This window comes from Oryzias melastigma, linkage group LG16 (assembly GCF_002922805.2).
Source record: "Oryzias melastigma strain HK-1 linkage group LG16, ASM292280v2, whole genome shotgun sequence".
In the NCBI taxonomy this organism is placed as follows: Eukaryota; Metazoa; Chordata; class Actinopteri; order Beloniformes; family Adrianichthyidae; genus Oryzias; species Oryzias melastigma.
In genome coordinates this window covers 29905375-29931125 of record NC_050527.1, presented here as the reverse complement: position 1 = coordinate 29931125, position 25751 = coordinate 29905375, and the positions used below count along the sequence as shown (strand labels likewise).

The 25751-nt window shown below is 37.6% G+C and overlaps 1 protein-coding gene across 1 annotated transcript; it reads right to left on the bottom strand.

The window, feature by feature from the left end:
- Positions 1 to 3913: 3913 nt before the first annotated feature.
- has2 (hyaluronan synthase 2) lies at positions 3914 to 25547 on the bottom strand. The gene is made up of 4 exons (XM_024263495.2): positions 25015 to 25547; positions 11816 to 12442; positions 9161 to 9262; positions 3914 to 9077 (listed from the first exon to the last, which is right to left on the bottom strand). The coding sequence occupies exons 2-4, from the start codon at positions 12440 to 12442 to the stop codon at positions 8148 to 8150; spliced, it is 1659 nt and encodes a 552-aa protein (XP_024119263.1). The 5' UTR covers positions 25015 to 25547; the 3' UTR covers positions 3914 to 8147.
- Positions 25548 to 25751: the final 204 nt, after the last annotated feature.

Here is a 25751-nt window from a genome sequence, read left to right as displayed (position 1 = left end):
TTGTATTTTAGTGTTAGTATTCCTATTGATGATTCTAGATAATCTTTAGTTGTGAATGGGCTTCTTGTTGTTTGGCCATGCAATAGACTGGTGACCTGTCCAGTGAGTGTCCCACCCTCATCCATCAGTGGCTAAGATAGGCTCCAGCAACACCATTACCACAAAAGAGATTTTAAGGAGGTTTTTAAGATAGTAAGTGCTGTTCTGCTGAACACTAGTATCATGCACATCCTAACAATCATTTAAAGTCCCCCATGACAATTTTTTTATTTAAAAAAACCATTCCCAGTAGTGTTTTAATTATGATTATGAAGTTTTTAACAAAAATCCCATGATCTAAATGTAATAAAAAGCTATTTTTCATATTGATCTGAAGCCCCTGTTTGCAAAATATCCTCTGAGGGGGTGTGGCTTTTGAAGCTGAGTTGAATAGCTCCGCCCCTGCGGCGCTCACACACTGCTGCGTTGGCGCCTATGGTTGGTGCGCATTCAAGCAGCCACTTTGAATAAAAAATCTATGCAAACTTGCGTAGAAGTCTGAAATTCTGCTCTACCCGCGTTTGCATTCACTTTTTATTGAAAGTGGCTGCTTGAATGTGCAGGTGTGCGAGTACCTTGTGTCTTGCTAGCATAAATCTACATCGCTGCTACATAAAAATGTCAAGCTATCCTTATTTTTCTGGTTGTATGACTGAACTTCATCAATTTTACAACACCATCAAAATGATCCATACCCCCAAAGCGTACCATACAGTTGAACTTTGTGCTTTCCTACTTGATAAATAATTAATTTTCTCTTGTTTAATTTTCTAATTGCCCATCTTTTATATATATATATATATATATATATATATATATATATATATATTATTTTTTTACTCACATCTCCCCTGGTATAGCTTACTTTCTGTTAAAATATTAATGTTATAGTCATTGCTTAGTTGTAAATGCACTTTTCGATATATGTTCTGTAAATGTGTTTGTATTCAGTAAATTAAAAAAAAAAAAAACAATACAAACATTTCATGATGTCTATATGTTATATGTTCCGATGATGAAAATATGGATGGTTTATTAAAAACTAAGTTTAATCTTTTTTTTTTTTCTCTAATAGTTGAACTGCAGTAGTTGCTAATGTATTGAGCATTAATGCACTTTGTTTTTTTCCGCAAAGACTTTTGGGAAATTTCTAAGGGCTTTCGGTTTTGGAATTGTACATTTGGACAGCACTACAAAATGGTGAACACTATATAGCCAGAGAGCCACTGTGGAGGGGTATAAGAGGGCCCGGAGCCTCATGTTGCAGACCTCTGAGCTAAAAGCAAAAAAGAAAAAAAGAAATTCTTCAATCCTGAATACTTTGCAAAACCAGTAAAAGTATTCAGTTGAAGTCCTGACAAAAACTATTCAGTTATTTTCCACGTATGAAAAGGATTAGATATGCCACGACTTTGGAAAAGTGAAACTGACTAAACTTTTCTGTCTCCAAGCAGCACAGAGGTTTCGTGGTGGGACGTGATTTAAAGCCAAAGCCAGACGCTGATGAACTCGCCAAGTTTGGGAGTAAAGTTATGGATAGGTGCAGTCAGTGTGGCTGCAGAACCGTGACCAAAGAGGCAGCCAGCAGAGAGGGACAAGCAGGGTAAACTTACTCAGCTGTTGGAGACGGTTTGCCAGCAGGGAGCCGTTAGGTAGCCAGCAGTGAGCCTGAGCAGTGCTGTAATGCATCTGGCAGAGTCAGAGAAATGATGGCATTGACTGCTGACGCACTGAAAAGTCTGGCTGCAGTTTGGACCACATGTGTTATTCTACTGTGAGAAATACTTCACTGAAACAAACAAGATAAAGGAAACGAGAAAGGCAGTTAAAACTCCAGATGGGACGTTCAAGAAGAATTCCTATCTACCTGACTTGATCATAGTATTCTCAGTTAAATCCATTAAGAAGGAAAAATGAAACAGAACCATTAAAACTTTCACATACATTTACAGTTTATCATCAGCCATTTTTCTAAATTTGTACATATTTGAGTTGATCAAATCTTAGTTTATTGTCACTCTCTAATCTCCTGTAACCAAGTCTTTAAATACCATATTTCACAGGAGGACGTAGACTCTGTGGACCCAGTGAACATGTTGAGACGCTGACCCTCCCTCCACAGTAGCACCTCAGTCCTCTTCTGCTCTGATACTCCAACTGGATATTTCTGCTTATAAAGCTTTAGTGCATTGATAATAAGGACGATCTTTATCATTTACAGGTATGCTGGGTTGTTTAGTCACTCTACAAACCATCAGACTTCACTTTGAACTAATAACTACACAGCCTGCCTTCCTTCTCAGCCAATCACAATCAAAGTTTTGCCTTTAAAATCATGAATGACTGCCTCTCTCAACATTCTAGACCAGGAGTCTGCTTCCTTCAACACTTAAAGAGCCATTTGGGACTGACAACATCCCAACAGGAGCCACAAAGTCTTAGTCACTTTTCAGAAAAATAAGACACTGATTTGTTCTTATATTAATGTTGCTATTATGATATTCTAAAATATTTTTAGGCAAAATAAAATGAAGCTTTTCTTCATTGTTTATAATTTTTGTCAGAGATTTCACATGACTTCCTTCCTTTCAAAATAAAAGACATTCTGTGTCGCATAGGATCATCTCAATGCACCAAATTGTTAGATTTTAAATTTTCAGACAAAAATCTAAAACTAAATCAGTGCTAATTCAGTGAAATTTAAAAAATTATATATTTAAAATCCTTGAATGTATTTAAAAATAGAAAATCAGCCACTCAAAAATCTGTCAGAAAACGTTTGATCCGTAATGTCCTTCAACTGTTTGTAACTGTTCACTTTACTCTTTTTTTGCAATTATATTTGTTAAAAATGTTTTATTTTTCTTTAACCAGAGAGCCACAATAGAGGGGTCAAAGAGCCACATGTGGCTCCGGAGCCACAGGTTGGAGACCTCTGTTCTAGACAGTTCACTTTTCCAAAAGCATCCTGTTCTCTACCTTTGACATGGTCTGGCCTCCAACCACCAGCATCATCTAGGCTCTATTCATCTATGGTTCAAGTTCATCCCAAACATGCAAGAAGTTATCAGTCCAGAGCCTAACCACCAAAGACTATGGACTCATTCGATGTGCTTTATTCTGTAACACAAATAAATCCTCAATCACACTCCTAAAATCCATCCATTCATCTTCTTCTTCTCATCTGGGACCAGGTTGTGGGGGCAGCAGTCTATAACAGGGGTAGGGACACCCCGGGCCTCGAGTGCCACCTTCCTGCATGTTTTCCAGCATAGCGTGCTCTGGCATGGTCTTATTGGCTGGACACACCTGAACCTGGTCATGAGTCCCTACTCATGACTGATTACCTGGTTCAGGGGTGTCTAACATCATATCAGGTCAGATTGCTGCTGACCATCCAGAGGAGGTGTGTTTGTTAATTCCTAGTTCACTGGGCACTGTGGTTCTGCCACCTGAAAACTTTCTACTTTGTAGATTCCTGAAAACTCCAAACTCTGTTTTTCTTTTCTTATTTTTCTCAATGTTCATACCTGGTTTTATTTTGAAAGGATCTGAGTAGCTGTTGGTGGAGCTGATGTTGACCATGACAACATGAGATGTTCACGTGTTCTCGTAATGTTGTCAAATGATAAAAATAATTTTTATTACTTTGCGAAATACTTTTTTTTTAATTAACCACTTACAATAATAAGTGATGATTGGTTTATATTTGTTATTAAGCATGTAAATTAGTAACAGGAAGTCAAAGATGAACTAAAAATCTGAAGCAGAGCCGGTTAGAGATAGACTAAAGACAAACTACTGTGTCACACATAATATTTATCTAACACTGGTTTTCATATCCACACAAAATAAAAACAGACATATAGCGTACATTAGCAGCTTTATTTGGAAATGAGCCAATAAATAAAAATCTATACATGAAAACTTTAAAAAATAAATCAATCCAAGAAAATTAACAAAAATATTTTTGGATACAACAAACAACACACTGACTGAATAATTTTGTGGTCCAGTTTTCCTCATTTAGGAGTTCATAAGAACTTGAAATGAGTCAAAATGTTAAAAATGTCAAACGTTTTCATGTGACTTCTCTGTAAATTCTCACTGTTTGAACAAATCAACATCTTTGTGAAACAGTTGGTGTGATTGTTTTTATTCATAACATTTAAAATAAATGTCATCATTGAATATTGTGCAAAGAAATGAATGGAAAATCTAAGATTCTGCCATTGTCTTTCCATTTGGTACACAATGGACAGGTAGCCATTCCATCATGGGACCACATAGATAGACAAACGAACATGCATAATTCATTAATCACCTATGCATGTTTCTGAAGGCACAATGACGAGAAAGCACATGCAAGAACCAGAGGCAGGATTTTAACTTGTTGCAGCAATGAAAGAGAATCTTCATTTCCTCATATAGTTTAATTGACATGACAAATAAATCAAATTATGTTGATGTGTTGTTTATGTTACACAACTAAAATATTATTTTAACTTTTTTTCCTACTGTCGTCATATTTGGGATTTTATAAGAAGAGGAAATGCTTTTCCTAAACCACAGATTTAAATAAATATGCAGTTTTAATAATCAAGTACAAAACAATAATTTATCCCAACAAATTGCATTTCACTGTTATCACAGACAAAACTCATAGTTTCACATTGTTTGGTCAAACATACAAGTCACTGTTGGAACAGTTTTAAGCACAATATTTACATTTTCTCTTCTAAAAACATGAAAAAATAGACTCTTTGGTAGACAGATAAAAATAGGTGAAAATGCATTAAAGTAGAAATGTGTAAACAGCTACATCAAAGAACCAACAAAGCAGAAAAAATCCAGCTCTGACGCACAAAAACTGAAAATATATATATGCCTGTAAAGAGGCAGTTTCACACTCAGCTTGGCAAACGAGTAATAAATTAATGAAAAATTTCAGAACGGACATTGATATTGTACTGCAAAGTCAAGAGAACCTACTGAGGTATTTCATCTTAATGATGTCAAGCGAAATGTTTAAAATGGGAGGAGACATAAAAGTGCTTCTTATTTGAACTCATGTTGACTCCTGTCAATAACAAACATCTGACTAATTTAAAACTAAAATGTGCCTTCATTCACATTCCCATCAACAAGTGGGACATTTAAATTATGAAATAAAACATTTTCTTCGACGTTTATCTTTTCTTTGCAGATCCCGTTGCACAGTGAAGCCAAAACGTGTAACAGAATTCCCTCTACACAGTCTGTGAAAAGTGAAATATGAAATTCTTTGGAATGGATCACATCCACCCATCACATCACATCCACCATAGCTGCATAGCAACCACAGGTGGTTAAATGGGTTGGAAAAACACATAAAAACCAATCTGAAAACATTCTTGACCTGGCTACAGACAACAACATGGCGTCCAGACAGCACTAGCCAGAATCAGAAGTCCTTGATCAGAACCAGAAGTTCACCGTCTCCCCCTCCCCCCATTTCAGTCAAGAAATACATCTTTTTTTTTGTCGAACAAGGCTTTTTCAAGGCTTTAAACCTCTAATGCTGGAGTTAAAACCTACTCGATATACTGGAACTCCTTATGCAATCAACGCGAATCAGCTGATTTGCAGAGAAAAGTGGCTTTCCCCCCTAAGCGACACTTAAAAGCAACTTTTCATCAATATTGCAACACACCACTGATACAAAACATTACATATCAGTACAAAGCTATATACTTTTCTCAGTGATGGAAGCTGATTTGTGTTGATCGCATTAAGGGTTGAAAAGTTTCGGGAGTCGAAGGAAACACTGGAGCTAAAGCTCTGGTGTAAAAGAGTTAACAGTTTAACAAATCTGAACACTTTTGTTAATATTGTAGTGGTGGTCACAGCCACACTGGACCTGCTGTTCAAGAAAGGAAATGTGGGATGCAATTCCCTTTGCCTGTCTGGGCGGATTGAGGTTTAAATGTGGATTCTTGTTTATGTGTTTTGTTGTCTGACTGTTTCACTCTGTTTTCTGTTAGTTATTTTAACCTGTTATGTTGAGAGGAGGGAAAGGATGATGACACCCTTGTGTTGTTAAATGTTGTGAGTTCAAATATAGACAAAGCCCGAATTCATCATAACTGATCTCTCAGCTTCCCAATTTTTAGAGTTGCTACAATTTCAATTCAGAAAATGATCAAAGGATCACCATATTTGTGTCCTATTTTAAGATAATCTTGCACACTAAAGCTATGTCCGAATTCCCACCCTAATCCTAAAAACTACTAAAAATCTATATAGTGCCCTGGATTTTAAAATCAATTCAGACACCATGTTCACTACTTTTCTTTCGTTTTACTAAACGTTGGATATGACGTGACCGATATCACAAAGTGAAAATTGAATCAATACAAACATTTCACAATGTCTATTTATGACCCCACTGTGTTCTGATGATGAAAATGTGAATGGTTTATTAAAAAATTACATTTAAACACGTTTTTTTCTGCAAAATTGTTCGACAGCAATCCATTGTCGTATATATTTCGCTAATCTAGTGAGGATCGATGCACGCTAGTTTTTTGCAAAGACTTCTGGGAAATTTCTAGTGCACCTCAATTTTGGAATTGTAGATTTGGACAGCATTGCAAAATGGCGAACACACTATATAGTGCACTCTATAGTGATTAGGGAAGGAATTCTGACAGAGCCCAAAACATTTTTATACTAGAGAGTGTTAACAGTTATTCACATTTAAAGCTTTCATAAAAGGTGCTACAATTCTGAAAACGTTAAGAATTTCTGCTACCGGCTAATCATGTCTGGATGCCATCATCTCTGGAGCCAAGTCCCCCTTCCCCAAAAAAATGAGTCACAGCAGCAGTGAAATGGTCCCTTGCGTGTGGTCCATCCGATTAAATAAAGATCATACTCACCAATACTGAGGAAATAATACTGGGAATAACTACTGACATTCTCTATCTGTCATGTTGCTTCACATTCAAAATGCTTGTAAAATGTTTGCATTCACTTGAAAAAAAAGGGAACAAACCATTGTTGAATAAGAACACTTTTAACAATGAGCCATAAACGACAGCCACAGATTAGCAATAACTGTCTTTAAACAATAAATATTACTGTACATTTGAATCTCCCACCAACTAGAAGTGCTCTCTGGAAACAGAATCAAGGTAGTTATTTGATTCTCCTGCCAGTTCCAGTTGTGACATTTGGTGTCCTAAAACAAGTGTGGATTGTTTCCCAGTCCTAAAGTATGGTTCACACCATCCCTCCTGCAGAGCAGTACCTTGAGTAGCACTGTGTCCATAACGTGTCCTGCTTGTCTGTTGCGTTTAAGGAGGGGTTGACCCCTTAAAGCAGATCTTTCCAATGAACAGAGCTAAAGTGGCTATCTTCACTAGTTTATGGCATCTGCACAGTAATGACAGTGTTTGTGGACTGAAAATAACATTGACTACAGAAGGCTGGTTGCTGATTACAATCATCAAAGCTGTGGAGTCATTAGACTAGCTCGTGTTTGGCTTTTCTTTCATTGGGGAAATGTATATTATTTTGTTCGGTAAGAGTGTCCAAACATTTCTAAGATGAGTGAATAAAACAAGCTAACTTGTAAATCCAGCAGCGGAGGCTGAAAGTATCTGCAGTTTGTCTGGCTGCTAAGCTCTTTAATGAAGCCCAGTGAATATGACGACAGTCAGAGGTAGCTAATAAATACTCAAGGTCTAAAACTTTTTTGTGTCAACCACAAGGCACCTAAACCCACTGGTATATGTTATTAGAGTTGGCAACCAGGTGGGTATTTATTTAATTTAATTTAATTAAAAAAGGAGAATTACCTCTTAAAGGCAGTTTGTAGAAAAACGCTACCTGGTAGGGTGCCTCTATTGGTACAGAGTATTGGCTAACCATTGATCAATACATTTGCTCTGCATTTGTAATCTGAGACTTAACTTAATCAGCATGTAGATACAGAAAAGTCAGGAATTACAGTCACTGCGGTCTAATGTGGTTGAAATCAACCAGTTTGACATCCAGAGCTGTTCTGAATTTATATCAAAAAAGACACAAAACAACAACCATTTGTAAACAAAAGTAAGAGTTTGTCAAACATCCAGCACCATATCAAAATGTGTCTCCTTCTTCCTCTTCCCACATTTGTTTATGAGCGTGGTATACAGCGTCAACAGCATGACCCAGTAACTGGCATAGACCACCGCCCCGATGATCAGAACAATCTTCTCTGATTCAGGGAAGGGTTTTCTTGTCTGCTGGATTACTGTGTATATAATCCCAATGAAGAGGATTGTGAACCAGACAGATATTGGAATGAGACCAATAAAGTTCACCACAATAGTTTTCCTTCCGGAGGTCCCCCAGCCGGACTTGTTGATAGTTGCTATGGCAAACATTTTTGCCGGCAACAGGCTGGACATGTACAGTACGGAATAGAAGGACATGAACACCATGACGATGTTGCCTCTAAGGCAGCTTGCAAAAGAGGACTTGATCAGTGCCACTGCTTGAACAATAAGTAGAAACAACAAGATATTCCAGAGCCTTCCTTGGTAGAAGAGTTGAATTGCAGTGGCAATGAGAAAAAATGGGAAGAAGCCAGTGATCACAGCTTCATAAGTCATCCATAAATGATGCTTGTGGAACCACATGGAGTTATAAAGCCATTCTCTGAAGTACGACTTACTCCATCGAGTCTGCTGATTTAGCCAGCGCAAGTATGTAATTGGAGTTTCTGTGAGGCACTTGGACCTTGCAGTGTATTTGGTTGCATAACCAAGGCTGAGGACCCTGTTTGTGAGATGACGGTCATCCCCGAAACTGCAGTGGGATCCCATAAATGTCTGATTGTACCAGTCTTCAAGAAACTCGTGCAGGAGGGAGTTCCGGTACATTCCCAAAGGCCCGCTGATGCACTGAACGCAACCAAAGTAGGATTGGCAAGCCCGTTCGATGTTGAAGGCCATCCAGTATCGAACGCTGCTCAAGAAGGAGATCCACGACTCATATTTATTTAGGATCTACATCGGACAAGAACATTTCATAGGTTTATGATATATCCTTCAGCTTAAAAAAAATCAGGAGACAGTCACATGGTATTTACCTGTACATCTCCTCCGACACCTCCTACCATAGGGTCTTCCTCCAAAACCTTCACCATCTCCACTGATGATGCTGGGTCCAGCATGGTGTCAGAGTCACACACCTGAAAAGGAGCCACAGTCAATGTTCTATGAGCAAGCGTTAACATAAAATCACTAATAAAGTGAAAACCATATGACAAGCCAGACATAGTTAAAAAAAAAAATGAAGGGAATAGTAAATAAAAATCCCAAGTACTGACAGTATTCACTCCTCTGGAACAAATATCAAGTGTTCTGTTTTTACTTTTATTTGCCACCCACTATTTTATTGTTGCTTATTTCACTTTCTTCTATAAAAGGGAATTTCCCTGTGCTCGATCAGCTGATGAAAACAATCTCAGAACCTGATGCTCATTAACAACAGATCTGTTCCTGGCAGGAGCTGGTAATAGTAAAAGTGGAGTCCAGCTTCATCATTTCTGTTGCAGAATACTGGTGTTTCATCAAAACTCCCGTAAGGATTTTGGTATGTGTTTCTTTTTTTTTTTGGTACAATTAAGTCAGTTGCAGGTGCAAGGGGCTAAATTACAAACATGCTAATGATGAAGAGGTGTGGCTGTGGCAAATATATATATATATTTAATTTTTTCTACAGATCTCTAAGTTGTAATACCAGGCGGGAAAGAAATCAATATTTAAAGGGTAACCAAACAGGAAATCAACTTTTTTTTTGGCTGTTGGGGCTTTAAAAGAGCTGACTGTTGGTCCTTGCAACTTTTTTGACAATTTAAAAGAAACTTGTTTAATTCCTGAAATTATGGTCTAAAACCATTTGATCCCCCTACAGGTTGAAACGACGTATGAATTTTGTGATTGGTCAACTGGTGTAAGCCCCCACGTCATTTCAGAAGTTTGACGTCATTGCACAACTTTCCAATGGACTTGGAAGTTACGCAACAGTGGATTGAGTGCAATTGGCATTGAATCCAGCGAACTCTGTCCAGCTGATGGGATTTACAATGAACGTATTAAGCTAACAATCGTTAGCTTAATACGTTAGCCTTTATTAGATTATGATGCTAGCAGCATTTTACCACTCAGACATGGGTCCCCATGGGTCCAGCAAACCCTAGTGTTGTCCCATGATATGGATCCCCTGCTAGAATTTGCAGAAACTGTTGCTGGCATCATTGATTTGTTTTGTAACACTCATACTGCAGCCCTGTGGTCTGGCATATTTAGAGAAATATTCTCAACCTCCGTCATTATTATCCCCATATACTATACATGTAACACTATATCAAATATATATATATATATATGTATATATATATTATCAGAGGGTGAAACTGGCATCAGTTTGCTTTAAATCACTTTCCATTATTCATTATTACGCAGTGTAGCCCCGCCTCTTTTTTTTTTGCATTTTTCAAATCTGGGCTGAGAGTGAAGTCAGCCTCCAAATTTCCTGTTGTGTTATTTTTAAATTTACTTTTGATCTTCAGTTAACCATTATTCTTGCAATGTTTAAAAAAAAAAAAAACCTCTTTAATGGTAGAAACTTTTGGTAAACTCAGTAGAAATGTTTTTGTCATTTGTAAAAAATTGAATTGAACTGGTTTAATCGTAAATTTTAAGGGAAAAAAGCTAAAATAAGAAAAAACTTAATTAATTTGAGTTGGGTTGCTGCCATTTTCTCAACAGTCCAAACTTTGTTAAATTTCAGCTAATTGTATTATCCTAAATAATGGTATAATGAATACATCTCCATAACAGCACATCATTTATTCAATAATCACTACTCTCAAGATAAAATGGGTCTTTGTGTTTTACCCCTGTGTAGGCATATTTACTGTTTGGCACAGCAGTAAAAGTTCTTAACCGCTGTTTATATTCTAAGCCACAGGAACACACCACAGCTCACCAGCCAAACAGCTTTCCCCCCACATACTTCAAGTGCATGAAAAAGCTGAATCAGTATTATTTCAGCTTCTAGTCATTATTTTCTTATAAGAAAAGAAAAACTAATTGTAGACTTTTTACCGTTAGGTCACTCCTTTATGAAGGTGATGTAATGCCAAGCCCTGTAAAACAGGTTTGTTATAAGTCATTGACATCACCTACTGCCCTATGTCATGCTTCACTTTCCAACGCGATGCACCCAGTCACCGTCTGAAGAAAAGCAACACAAAAGACTCTTTGTGGCGACCAGATTTAGCTTGGCACATCCCACTTTCCCTCTTTTTCTGCCTCTTTACTGTCTATGTTCGTATCCAGATTGCATCTCCATCCAGTCATCTTACAGAGTTTTGCTTACTTATTATGTCCTCTTTCAGATTACAACTTCCTTTCACGTTTTTGTGCATTTATTGTCATGAGAACCAAAGAGTAACTGTACACAATGCCACAGGACTTTAATTACGGAATTTAATTGCATTGTCATAAATTTAAAGTAGCTTAAATTACATTTTATTAAATTAAACTGTTAAATTAAACAGACATACAGTTGAATCATGAATACAATTAGGATTAGGGCTTAAAGATTCTACTATTTTAAAGGAATCATGTTATATAGCAATTAAATTAAAGCAAATTGAGTTTGTTCATACAAACCACTAAAGGTTGAAGATAACACAGTCCTGCTTAAGTAGTGTAATCTTATTTTAAAGACTCACCTGAACATAGTCCACGGTCCTTCCCAGTGCTTTGAAGGCTGTGTACATGACTTCTCTCTTCCCTCCCCACTTCTGCATGATGCACACACACTTGTTGTTAAGCACAACTCTGGAGACCTGCTGGAGGCTCTCAGCGTAGCTCTCATCTGTCTCCTCCGGGCCTCTGTGATGATAATTACTTCTCCACACGTACGTGACCGATCTGTCCCATCCCATAACCTCTTTAAAAATCTCCATCATGTACAAGTCCTCTTCAGAGTTTCCATCAATCACCATGATCACTTTTATCCCAGGATACGTCAGCCTCTTCACTGACACCAGGCATTTTCTTAGGTAGTTTGGGTCTTCCTGATAAGCTGCTATGCACAGTGCCAAAGATTTATTCAGCTTGATTGGTGTCTCTAAGGATCGCCGCATCCTTCTGTGTTCTAGAAGTGCAAAAAGGCTTTGAATAATTAGGTGGACAACCAGTATGGCTCCATACAAGCCAAAGGATAGGTGATTCTGGGCGGTAGTGAAGAACTGGTAGCCCATGATGTAGGCAGTGGAGATGCCCACGAGGAGAGACACACCAAACATAGTGGTCCCACATATCCTTAAGTAAGTTAGGACTCTTTGACACTTCATCTGTGGAAAGACGACACAAAGGAATCAGATTAGAAAAGCAGTGGAAACATGTCACACAACAGAATAGCAATATCATTTTCAAAGTATAGCAGTGGGAAAATAGTCTCTAAAACACAACAAAACAACTGCAAAAAAAAAAAAAAAGCATTTTAGAAAGTGAAAAGGCATCTTGGGAAAACACAATGGGGTCAAATCAGGATTAACTTAAAGTGAATGAAAAAACACATTGTAAATTTGAAAAACAAAAATTGAAAATTGGAAAGCAGTTTTAAACATGAAAATACATGTTGAAAACTTGAAAAAAATATTGAAAATGTGAAAATAAAAAATGTGAATTTGAAACTTGAATTAAAAGAACTAAAACTGTTACCAATTAAAATAAATCATGTTTAGTTATACTTTCAACTTTCCTTTTTTTGTTTTTCCTTCTTTACTTTCAGTTCTCTGTTTCTAGCTTCAATTCGGATTTTCAAGAACTGACCCTAATTTTACATAGGGGCGGGACTTTGAGTTCATTGGCTACCAGGACATGTTTCACATTATTGTTTAATTGGTAAAACTTTTAGTTTTTTTATTCACGTTTCAAATTTACATTTTTTTTCAAATTTTCAATATTTCTTTTAAGTATTCAATGTTATTTTTTTCATTTTTTTTTTTATTTTCAATATTTCTTTCACGTTTGCAATATTATTTTCCAAATGTTCAACTTTATTTATTCACATTTTCAATAATTCCTTCAAGTTTCCATTATATATTTTTGAGTTTAAAACTGCTTAAATTTTTTTTTTTTTTTTTCAAATTTACAACAGTCCTGATTTGACCCCATAAAACACATTGTTTCCTTTAGTTCTGTAATAGAACTTGCTAAAGATTTAAACGACACACACAAACTCGGATGACAAAGTTTCTTAAAGAAATGATCCAACAGCCTGTCAGTCCCTGCTAATTATCCTCCTGTCTTCAAATGACACACAGAATGATGAGAAAATTCAGTGTAAAATGTCTTGTCTTTTCATTCCTTCAGAGGCTTATACGTGTAAAATGATTTGACTTTAGAGAGTGATTCTTCCTTTTTATAGGACGAAACAGGTAAGTCATTCTTTGTTGTGTCAGACAAAAACATTCTTAGCTTAAAGCTTTTTTTCCTCGTTATGTTGCTACCGCCATCTGTTTGGCAAGCCAACAGAGACTCACTGCAAGAGTGGCTTGGATGGAGTCCACAGTGAGGGGACCACCCTGTGATGTCATTTGTTTATATCTCTGGAAAGAGGTTGACAGACCTCTTAGATTTTAAAATGGTCCATGAATGTTTCATGTCTTGCGTGACTTTTAATAAACGCCATCAGAAAAAAAAACGTTTTCTTCTGTGACCTTTTGATTGAAGAGGGCTTGTTTGGTCACTCCCTTTTATGCAGGTATTCTCCATGATGGCGAAGGAAACGTTGATTCAAACTTCAGCAACAGAGTTTTTTGTTCCACAACTTGTACAGAATGTTGTAATCCACAGATAGACTGGCTTAAATTTCTTGAGGCAGTCACAACTTTTTATTTAATGTATTCCAAACATGAATTTTGAGATTGAGCTCACTTCTGGCCTGAACAGCACACGTTGTGACCGTGGTGGGCCTCATTTATGACCTTCAGGACAATTATGTCAATGCTGCCAATGCTGTAACAAGTTCCAGAGGTAACTACGACTTGGTCAGAATGTGTCTTTGATTAGGTCCTGATCCCAGATTGTGTTTGTTTGATTATTTGGATGAAAAAAATAAGGTACATCATGCTTGCAACATCAGGCACATTATTAAGACAAGAAGGCCATGTAAATCCGGATGAACAATAAAGTCATCAAAAGAAGCATACACAAAGCCAGTGGGTGTTTGTGAATTGGCAGGAGTTCTTCACACCACACCTAAACACAAAAGACAGATGGTGGGAAGGGAAAGTAATACAAAGACAGAACGAGAGAGGGATTTTAGGGTGAGGGGCAGAAGAAAGGAGAGCTAGGGGGAGATTTGGTCTGAAAAACAGACACAGGAAATAAAAGCAAGACACACTGAAAGAGTAGTTGGAAAAACGAGAAAGAACCCTGATTAAGAGAAATGCACATGGGCGCATGAGTAGAAACACACACACACACATCCACTCTGGCTCAGACATAAAGACTTGTTCATTTGATCATTGGTTGTGTAGGCCACACCAGAGCAGAAACCTCCTCCGGCACTTGGCGAGGGTCTTAACATCAGCCACTCATTTACAACCCAGCACATGCAGATTGAAAGATCCTCACATTCAAAAGGTTTTTAACCAATAAAGATAGAAATACACATATGTAATTGAGTTACGTTGACCTCTTAGCTTGTGCCAATGGATGCAAGTAGACATCCTGGTGTTCTATTTTAGGTATGTGTAAGTAAGTTCAGTAGACAACGGATGAAAAAAACTATAGATTTAAAGTTGAGTTTAAGTTCTTCACCCATTTCTTTCTTTAGAAGCTCATCTTTCATTCTGGATGTGTAATAAAAATTGACAATCGGCTCAGACTGCAGAAAAATGCAGTACAGGTTAGGGGGCAGAAGATGTTCTCTGAAGAAAACAGTGTCATCGGCGTATGGTTGGTGATGTCATTGACCGGTGAAGGGTCCGCACCTCTTTGGTGGGATTCCAGCTTTGCGTTTGTTTTCATCTCACACTCATCTTTCTAGTGAGCACTGTGCATGTGAGCATGTCCAACCTCACAGTGACCTCTGGCTGGAGGATTCATCAAACTTCTTTGACGTTATTAACAGTCTCTTGAGTGGAACTCCCCATGATAATATCGGAAAAGGTTTTATTACAAAAACACATAAAACATGACGAGTAAGAATATCAAAGTATGAGAGTGAGCAACTCATTTAAATGTCCAACTTCAGTTTAAACTGTTGACGTTTGTGTCTTTTCTGCAACTTTTTAAGACATAACTTAGCTGAACCAATATTTTATAACAATCAATAAATATGATTGGGAACAAAAATGAATAGGACTATGCAGATAGACTTAGAAGAGACTTAGTGGGATTTATCGAAGTGATGCAAATATTTGTAATCTTGCTCCAGTCTTTTTCTTTCCCAGATCTATTCCGATATATGGAAGACTTGGTGTCATATACCTCCATCCAGGCACGAATAGTTGTTAAGTTCTCCTCCATGATCAATTTTCAGGGAGTTGGCACTTCAGTGAATTAAAAAATAGGCTACCTGTACGTAACTAATGGGTTGATCAAACTTTCTGTCTTTGATGAAATGTTTTTAAGATAATTGCATTTTCTAATATTGAATAGGAAACTCATCACCAATCATTAGTAAATACCAATTAAGAGTTTTAATGGATCTTTTCAGGATTTTTGGGTTATTCCAAATATGATTTCTTTAATATGTAGTATTTCAAGAGGAAAAAACTGGTCTAAAGAACATCAAAACATTGAAGCAGTCAACTGGCATGTTTTATCTTTTTATTACTGAATACATTATACCTCTATTATCGAGGACATTATACTACATACAGTTGTTGTAAATCTTTTTCATAAGCTCTGAGAAGTAGAGGGCTTAAAACTCATTCTATAGGTTAGGAGATTAATAGGTTAACAGGGTGAAACATCATCAATGAGAAAAGATAAAGCCAATCCTGTCGACAAATTTCTCTGAATTGGATGAAGGAGAATCTATACAGATATCAGACATATGACATTAAACTCTGTGGTTGTGGCAAAATTCCTGTTTATTGCATTGTGTCATATCAAGGGACTAAGTGTCATTTTAAAGAGTTCAAGCTTAAGGCCAGTAGTTCTCACACAGCTGAAGGAGTTATGCCTTGAAGGAGTGGTGAGCTGGAGTAACAGCTACACATTTGGTGGTTTGACCTCCCAGTTCTACACTTAAAACACAGTTTAAAGCAGGAAGGTGTTGAGTCCCGTTTTTTTGGAGTCTTTGTATTGAGGTGTAATGACATGAATCCATCATTCTTTGATATTTTAAAAGCCTTCTCAGTGGTCTTTTAGTCATGATTATACTCTTTTTAGTCTAAATAATAAAAAAAAACTGTCATTTTTCTAGTATATAATTTCTGCAGAGAAGCAGGAGCTTATTAGAAATTGCCTCTGAGTTATAGGCGGGACCACTAGTGCAAAGTAAACCTCATAATCGATCAGTTGACACGCTCTCCCACTATCTTACAGCCCCCTCATACCCCCAAGCTAACATTAGGAGAGCAACAAAAATGGTTAACAATATTGGAGCTAACCAGCCGTACAATTTTAAGGCAAATCTCAGCTCAGGCGAGGAAAACAAAGACATACTTTTAGATATCTATTTGTTTGCAAATGCATGCATTGGAATAGGGCAGAGCAGGGAGCTTGTGGCCCGCCGATTGGAGGTTGGTTACAACAATTTTTTTCAAATTTAATTTTTTTTAACTACTCCTGATTCACTGATTTGAATAAAGAAATAATCGGAAATGCAATCTTAATCTTAATTTTCTTTATATATGTCTTCCAAAATGAGAACATGTTACCACCACTTTCATCCGTGGATTTTTATGATTTCAGAAAAATGTCAAGAATTATACAAACAATCAGCTGCTGGTTTGTGAGCAAAAATATTACCCCAGTGAAATACACATATTTAAACATATTTATTTCAGCAAAATATATTTTGAAAAATGTGTATTGCATTTGTAACTGTGAAAAGCATATGGTTTGCCGTTTCTGAGCATCTCCCTCATGCAGTAATATGCATTTCTGTCTGCAAATGAGGGATTTAGGGGAAACTCTACTGTAAAATGTGCATGTTTTAGTTATTGTGTGTCCATGATCACAGAACATGTTAGTAAGTGTGTGTGTGCAGTTTGGACAGGATGAGATGGTTGACTGCAGTCACGTGAGAGCAGTGAAATCCCTGTCAGCAGGGTTCCAGTTCCAGAGTAAAAACATAAAATATAACAGAGTGAGTCACACTGTGTCTGCCTTTTACAGTGAATGTTTGTGTGTCATTATTGTATCCTCTGCTCAGAATAAGACATTTGCTGGTCTTTCTGAAGTTGAAACGATAAAGTCGACAGTATATATTTATGTCAGGGTGACTCGCAGGTCACCAGTGGGACTATTATGTTTAGAAAATTCTACAGCCAGGGGAGAACTTTCCAGATTTCAAACTCTAGCTGATCCTCCTTGGCTGGGCCTCTAGGAGGAGTAAGAGTAAATGGGAATAAGTTTAAAGTTGGCTGCTTTCTTCAACTGGCAGGATTTCTGGGAGTGACAAGTGCCAAGTCTGAAATCTTTGAACATATCAGATAACTTGAACTAATCTGATTTATGTCAGCATGTAAATGACCTCAATGATGACTAAGTTCTGAATATAGCTACATAAATATAGTTTCAAGAGCAGATTTTTGATCATTTGTGCCCAAATTTGGGCAAATAAACTAAGTATTTGATCTCTATTCTGAGGTATCTAACTAACAGCAGTGACACATAAACTCCTTTTCTCTCCTCTCACTTTCCCAAAATAGACTTTTATTCCAAAAAGTAATTGTCAACAAAGATAAGTTTTGTCCAAATGAAATAAAAGGTAATTTGACTCCGATTTCTTTTCTAGAAATCACAGTATTAATTGTCAGACCTGCTCAGTGGCCCTGTGGTAGAGTGTCTGCCCTGAGACTGGAGGGTTGTGAGCTCAAATCCTAATGGAGTCTTACCAAAGACTCCCGCTTCACTCTGGGGTTGGATTGGGGGCTTAAACCACCAAATGGTTCCTGAGCGCAACTGCGTCTGCTGCTCACCACTCCCCCAGGGGATGGGTCAAATGCAGAGAACACATTTTACACACTTAGATGTGTGACAACTAATGGGACTTTAACTTTTTATGACACTTTTAGCAGGTTATTTTTCGAAATTATGCAAAAATGACTGAACTCTGTCATCTTTTGATCCATAAAGAAATGAATTTACAGCTACACATGAGAGGTTTTGTTTTTACTCCTGACCGTGTTCTGATGTTGTTGTTTTAAGAGTTTTAAGTTGAGATTCTGTTAATTGTGTTTACCTTGTTTATTTGTTGCTTTTATTTATGCACAATGGTTAAGTTTTGTAATCCTGCTCACACAATGATTTCTATTTTTTTGGTTCATTTGTATAGTGTAGTATCATTTGTCCTGCTGATTCATGACTCTTGCATTTGGGTCATCTGGAGTATTCTTCCAAAATATGGATTGAATTTGAACATGAAGTACATATCATGCCACTTTGAAAACCTGTTTAATGTAGAATTTTTTTTATGAAGGAATGGATCCTGATTTAATTGTTTGATTCAGGGATAAAGGAGATTCAGGATGTTTTCTCCTGTGGGAAATGATAATCTTCTCAGGAAAATCAAGGGTTCTGGAATACCTAAATTATGAACCAGTTAAACATAGGTTTGTTGGGCACTAATTCAGTTTTATTTTTATAATTAATATTTTCTACATCCTTCCTTAAGACTTTTTAAATTTGGGGAAATATCTCAAAGTGTTAGAGAAGCGGGCGTCTTTTGATGTGATAACCACAGATGTCTGTCATATTTGACTCTGGATGTTTATTATTTCAGCTAGAAAATCCAGTAACATGATTTACTAAAGTTTCACTTTTATTCAAGCAATCCCCAAACCTTAAACCCTCTTTAGGGGAGTGATGGAGAGAAAAGGTTTCACTTATTCAGATATTGGCCTCTACGGTAAACATTCTGGATGTGTTACTTGGTACAAACAGCCTCTGTGATGAATACAACAATGCTGCTTTGTGTGCTTGGCTGGGCAAACCAAAGCTGAAGCACACTGACCTGACTGAATTCATGCCACCACAGACGTGTGATTCAAGTGTGGTTAAATTGGTCTCTACACCAACTGGCTCGCCAAATCTGGCAACTATTAGGAACACCGGGGACGCTGAACTGCAGCCAATTGTCCGGAGACTTGGCTGTAATTGCTCTGGTTTAGGGGTGTCCAAACTCAGTCTGAGACGGCCAATACCCCCCCCCCCTTTTTTTTTTCTTTTATATTCCTTCATATGGCTGATTATCTGAATCTGATATGAAGGGAATGCAGGGATATTGGGACTGTTTATGTGGTCACATTGGCTGAGTAGCTTTAGTTGAACTTTCTGATTGGTAAACTGCTCAAGATGTTTCTGAATTACTGAGATTTAACCCCATTCAAAGAAGTATCCCACTTTAAAGTTGAAGCCAGCAGTCATTACATTGGAAAGGTTAGTTTAATTTGACCCAGTGACCCATATTTACTGCCAAAATCAATGTTTACCGAGCTTATCCTACCTAGTGTACATTATGGCCATATGTCTCAGTACCTGGTATTTAAACTGCTCCTTTACACACAGTGGGATCTGAAAGTTAACAGGAGTGCAGCCCACATCTACAGCCTAACATTTTAAATTGCAGTTTGTGCTTCTCCTAGCTCATAATTCATCAAAGCTAACTGGATCTCGACCCAAAGTTTATGTATCTGAGGGAAAGTTGTGTGGGAGGAGACTGACAACATAAAGGCAGTGCAGCCCCAAAAAAGTGAAATATTACGTCTACAAGACCCATTCCAATGAAAATTGTGTTTTAACACGTTATTGTAACACAATTTGTTGATAGACAACATATGAAAAGGAAATTGAGATTAAAACTGTATTTCTGAGTATTTCTTTGTTCAAATTGTGGTGATTCAGTAGCAGATATGCTACCTAAAATCTACAATCGGCGGGCCACAAGCTCCCTGCTCTGCTCCATTCTGATGCATCCACTCCTCATGTAAACATCTTCATTTTACTTTTCTGAGCTGGTATCGGGCTCAGAACTTTACAGCTGGATAGCTCCAATATTGCTCGCCATTTTTTGCACAGCTTGAGGTTGGGAGAATGTAAACATTGGGATGATGGGAAATAAGTGCAGGCTTACTCTCTGCTAACAGTCCCGGCCACAACGCAGAGGAGAATTTCTGATGAAATGCGGAATAAGTTCTTCCTCTTTTGATCAGCAAAGACAGGAGGTAGAGTATTTGTCTAGCCGCAGGACTTCGTGGTACACATAAATGAAGAATAGGAAATTAAACCAGAATGAGGGCAAAATGGATTAGAATAGACAAATAATCAATGGAAATTGATTTCATTATCCCATCACGTGCACCACCACATCCAGCAGTCTAACAGGAATTAACCATTCAACCCTTCATTATGTTCCTACCCATTATGGCGTTGGAAGTCTGTGACATCACATGGTAAACCCTCTATTCCACCAATGAGAAGAGACGAGTGGATGTGAAAGAGGAAAGACAATGACTGTATGATTCTTATAATTGTCAAACCCCACTAATCTAGAACAAACAGTGAATGCACATTTTTAAAGAAGAAAAACCTGCAAACAAATTAAAATCTTCAATAAGAAAGTTGATATGAAGCCCTTTTTTTGCTGGCTAGACAGCGGTTAATTGTAGTCATACCCTTTCATGCAGCTTTGCGCCACTCTGCAGGAAACTGTGAATGCAACATGAGGTCAAGTGGATTTTCAAAGCTGGAGCGCCGCAGCAGCTGACCCTCCTCACTGCATCTTTTCTTCTCCTCCCCCCATTCAGAGCCCCCCTCCCCACTTTGTGATGGCAGCATGCTCTTGATGTGGAAGCTTTGTCATTATAAAGGCTGAAGTGAAACAAAAACACCCCCCACTGAGCTGCAATCCATTTCTACTTAAACAGATGAATGGAGGTGGACAGAGCTACAAATGGCAACGGTAGGAGATGCTGCAGGATCCAGAGTGTGCTACTTTTGACACGTTTCTCTTCCTTTTGCCTTTTCCTTTTGCACTACTTTTTCACCTTCTTGGTGATATCACACTGTTGCAGAGGTGATGAAAAGGTGGTTTACAGCCTCCTTGAAAGTGTGCAAAGATTTTCTTGTAGTGTCCTCTTATGTCATTGCTCTTCCTCAAGGTTGAAAGAAAAACTTTACAGTTAACTACAGTACTAGCCTACTAGCTTTAGGTCATACTAGAGCAATACAGTTTTCCTGTAGTATTGCAGAAACTGGAATTCATGTATATGTTTTTGGCATCAGAAACATAACTTCTGTTTTGCAGGTCGATACCTTGGAGAACAAGGATGTGTTGTAATCAGAGCGATCTACCAGATTCACTTAGAGCAGTAAGTTGGGTTTTCTTGTATTTTTTTTGCAACATTTGAGCTGAGGATGCTAATCAAAGAACATAGCAAGGCCAAATTAACGCCATATAATCATGTTAAATTCTCTGTATGAAAATTTAGAAAAATAATTTAAGTAGAACTTATTTTCTTCAAAGAACCATTAGCACCCATTGACTCTGCCCCTCCCACAGGCAGCTTAAGGAAGCACCATAGACAGTACATAAAGAGAACTGGACTGATTAACTCCTCCCCCCTCGCGTTCCAAACAGGAAGTACTCTCTGGTCCCAGAAAGCCAAAATCCCATAGACTTGTGTTGAAAAATAAACAGCTATTACTCAGTCATTCTGTTTGTCAGAAAAAAAACATTCTTGCTCTGGTGTCTCTTTTTAACATGTTATTGCTAAACCTAATTATTTATCATGATACATATTTTTATCTCTGGTTATTCATGTTATAAACTGGTCAATCAGATGAGAGCATGTGGTGCCCGCTGGCCCCACCTTAAACATTCAAAGCATTTGATTGACAGATTCTCGGACCAATCACTGCTTGCTAACATTGTCTGGTCTCAAAAAGGCAAAATCAGTCAATTTCCAATAACTGAATTGACTTCATTTTGTTGGAATCCGAGGTAATAGGTTCGTTTAGTCCATCCCTACCCATGTCAAAGGGAAGCACCAAAACATTTACCCTTTCAGCTGTAATACTTTCATTCTTTATATATGTCCTCCATCATCAGAAGTTTTCTACAAAAACATGATTTCCATTGAAGTGGGCCTTTAACAATTTTCTTTTGACCATTTGATGCAGACTGAAAGGACTAATGGAGCTAACACTTCATTTATCTGCCAACAGGCTGTAATCAGCAGACGTCTAAAATAAATGGCTTCCCCCAACAAGATAACAGACTATTCCTCGCTCTAAGTATGGCAGGTTGATAGAAGTGATTGATTTAAACGACCTCCCCATTTAGGTGTTTCTATGAGCTTAGCCCAATTATACAAGCAATGTCAAGCAATGTATATTTATATTTGGACCTATCGGCTTTCACAAAGCTAACAAAAGTGGATGAGATCTGATCAAGCTGCCTGGATATGTGACAACTGCTGAGTTAGGACCATTGATGTAGCTTTAAACAGAGGAAAAATTATATGTTTTAGTTCTGGATGCACTGAAAAAACTTGTTTTTGCTACACTGTTTTAAATCTCTTATTTAGCGTAACTTTAAATATCATTGACATTTAATTGGATTGCTCATTCCATCTTTCTGGATTTGTTTTTTCATATTGTCTGAAGCTGTTTGTGTTCATTGTTTCTGGTTTAGTCTTATTTACGTATAAAGTTTGAACATGGAGAAAAATCTACAGAAAAATGGGCAGCTTTAATAAACGTCTAATTATCAGGTATATTTTTTAGTACCATCACTTCCAAACTGCATCAGGTTTACTGACAGGATATTTTACAGGATCAAAGTCACTGTTGCCTCTTTATATGTGCCCAGCATTTTTGCTTTATTTTACTAAATTTACTCTGTTTAGTTTATTTGCTATCTTTTATCCACTAAATATTCCCATCTGTGTTTTCATCAAAATGAATCAGAGTTCACTTGCAGGAAGACCAGAACTGAGATAAGTTTTGACATTTACATATCTTAGAAACTAAACTCTGATATGGATCAAACAAAGCGCCATTGGACTTTGAATCAGCACGTTAAGAAGATCAGTTATTATATCCAAAAATATCTCAGAAATCCAAACAGATCACATTCAAAGAGCAGCTGCTCCAACATTGGTCACTCAGCTTAAAGAAATAAAAGAACTTCTGCAAATGCATTAACACCTTCCTGTAAGTGGCTCTGGATGACGTAGTGGGATTTAACTTAAAGGCCTCGCTGACATCCAGAACTGCACTTTTACTGGCTGTATGCAGTGCTGCCCGGGTGCTTTTTCACCGAGGCAACCTGGAAAAAACGATGGCAGAATACATGAGGTAGATGGTGTGTTGGAGGGAGGGGCTATGAATAAGCGTTCTCCTTCAGCCTCAGTAGTTATATTCTGCCAGCCTTAAGCCCCGAGGAGCTATACAATGAAGCCCCCTTGCTGAGAGTAGAAATAGCACGTGAGACTTGTTGTGAGCTCTAATGGAGGCCAGCCTTGGAATGCCTTCCTGTGTTTAAGTGCTGGAAGAGAAATGATGAGTTTGCAGTTGTGGGACACTGCAACGTCTACCTTTTCTAGATGTTCTGACGTTAGCAGCAGCAATAAGTCACATTAGGTCATTCTTTTCTGATTTAGTGTAGAAAGTTCCACTGAAATCTCAAAAATATAAAAGCTCTCCTGACTGCACTCACAGATTAAAAGGAGGAACTGCCCGGAGGCTGAGGTTAGGACCCGGTTATTAGTTTGGGTGCCTTCTGAAAAACAGAAAGTTCACACATTTGCTTATTAAAGACTGTAGCTTTTTAGACTGAAAATGCTAATTCTATCTTGAGGATCACGTACAGGTGGAACCTCTTCATACATCTGCTCTAAAAGGATTGATTCAAAGAAAAAAAAAAGGTCTCAGACAGTGAGAGGAACCTTTTTCCAGTGCTGGCAGACATATGCTGCTAAAAAAAATCATGGTAAAACAAAAATCCATGCAGGTCCAGTAATGAGTAACGTAAAGGAAGAAACTTGTTCTTCCGTGGGGAATAAATGTGAGGAATGCTCAAACTTCCAACTCACAGATGGGCATTCCTTGAGTGGGTTTTTACACAGGATGAGCCAACAGTGGGAAGATACTTTCAGACTGAGAGGTGGACATAGGAAGAGGATGTGTCAGAGGACTCAGACAGATGTTCGTTTGGATTACTTTTTGCTGAATAAGGCTTTTGTTGTCATCCTTTTTTTTTTTTTTTGCATCAGAATGAAGGACATCTGAATGAAACAAACCCACTGACCCCAAATAAAAAAACAAAATTGAACTTCTTAAATACATTTAATAAATAAGGGTTAAAGAAGAGGTGTTGGTTCAATGAGTGCAAAACGTTTACACCTTTTACATTAAAATTTAGGCTCCTATAGCAATGCAAGCAAATTGAGCCTTCTGATTGGACTAGAAATTATGCACTAATTAATCCTAATAGGCTAAATCAGGAAAACTGATATATATATATATATATAGTATAAAAATGTTTTAAAAAGATAAGTAAGTTTGTCAAAATATATGGAACTATTTGTTGCGTCGGATGACGATAAAATATAAAAATAAAAAAAATAATAATATTCAGCAATCGCGACATCACAGGATGCAAACTTTTTTTTTTTTTTCAAAATTAGAGAGATATGTTAAGATCAATTAGTAGAAAAGGCGCCTGGCCACGTACCTTGAAGTCTTTTCTGTCCTCCACCAGAGGGGATGCGGTCAGCTCCGGCTCCGGTTCGACTCCACGCGGAGACAAAGTTTGCGCAAAGTTTGACTGACTTTCATGAATGCGCTCAAAGTTCTTCTCATTAATGAAAATGAATCATCATTCATATACAAATGTATAAATAAAATATAAAGTGTAAAAAATCATAAATAATCCTCTCCGCCCACTTATTAGAGTTTCATTCATATTTTTGAAAAATGTGTAAACACGTCAGAAAGGGGAAAAAAAAGTGATATAAAAAGTTTTTAAATGTCTCGGGGGCGTGCGGATGTGTTAAATGTCCTCCAACAGCCGTGAGTTCTGGTCTGATTCCGTCCAGATGGATGCAGGCATCCGTGTGCACGCGCACAGCCTGGTTTCTGGTCGCCGCGGCTCCCAGACCCCTCTTACCGGGCTGCGACAGATTGGCTCGTTGTTTTGATAAGAGGAGGGAGGTTTTTGGGGGTGTAAGGAGGAGCAACGGAGACTAGAAAGAGGGCAGAGGGAGAAGAAAGAGGCTCACTCATTCAAACTCATTCAAACTCCACACAGAAAGAAAAAAGGGGGGAAATCATTTTTTATGGCCCCATTTAAACTCCCTTACTAATCCACCATTCTGCTGCTTAAATTGCTTGAAAATGGCCTTTTATGGTATTATAATTGTTCAAAAATAGTAGTTTTTCAGACATAAAGCAGTGAGTCAGCAGGAGGAA

Excerpts from the sequence above, each read along its gene's own strand:
- has2 (XM_024263495.2), bottom strand. The coding sequence starts at position 12,442 with ATGAAGTGTCAAAGAGTCCTAACTTACTTAAGGATATGTGGGACCACT. Across the intron at positions 9,263-11,815 it reads GGACCGTGGACTATGTTCAG|GTGTGTGACTCTGACACCAT; the intron begins GTGAGTCTTTAA and ends GCTCCTTTTCAG. Across the intron at positions 9,078-9,160 it reads GTGTCGGAGGAGATGTACAG|ATCCTAAATAAATATGAGTC; the intron begins GTAAATACCATG and ends TGTCCGATGTAG.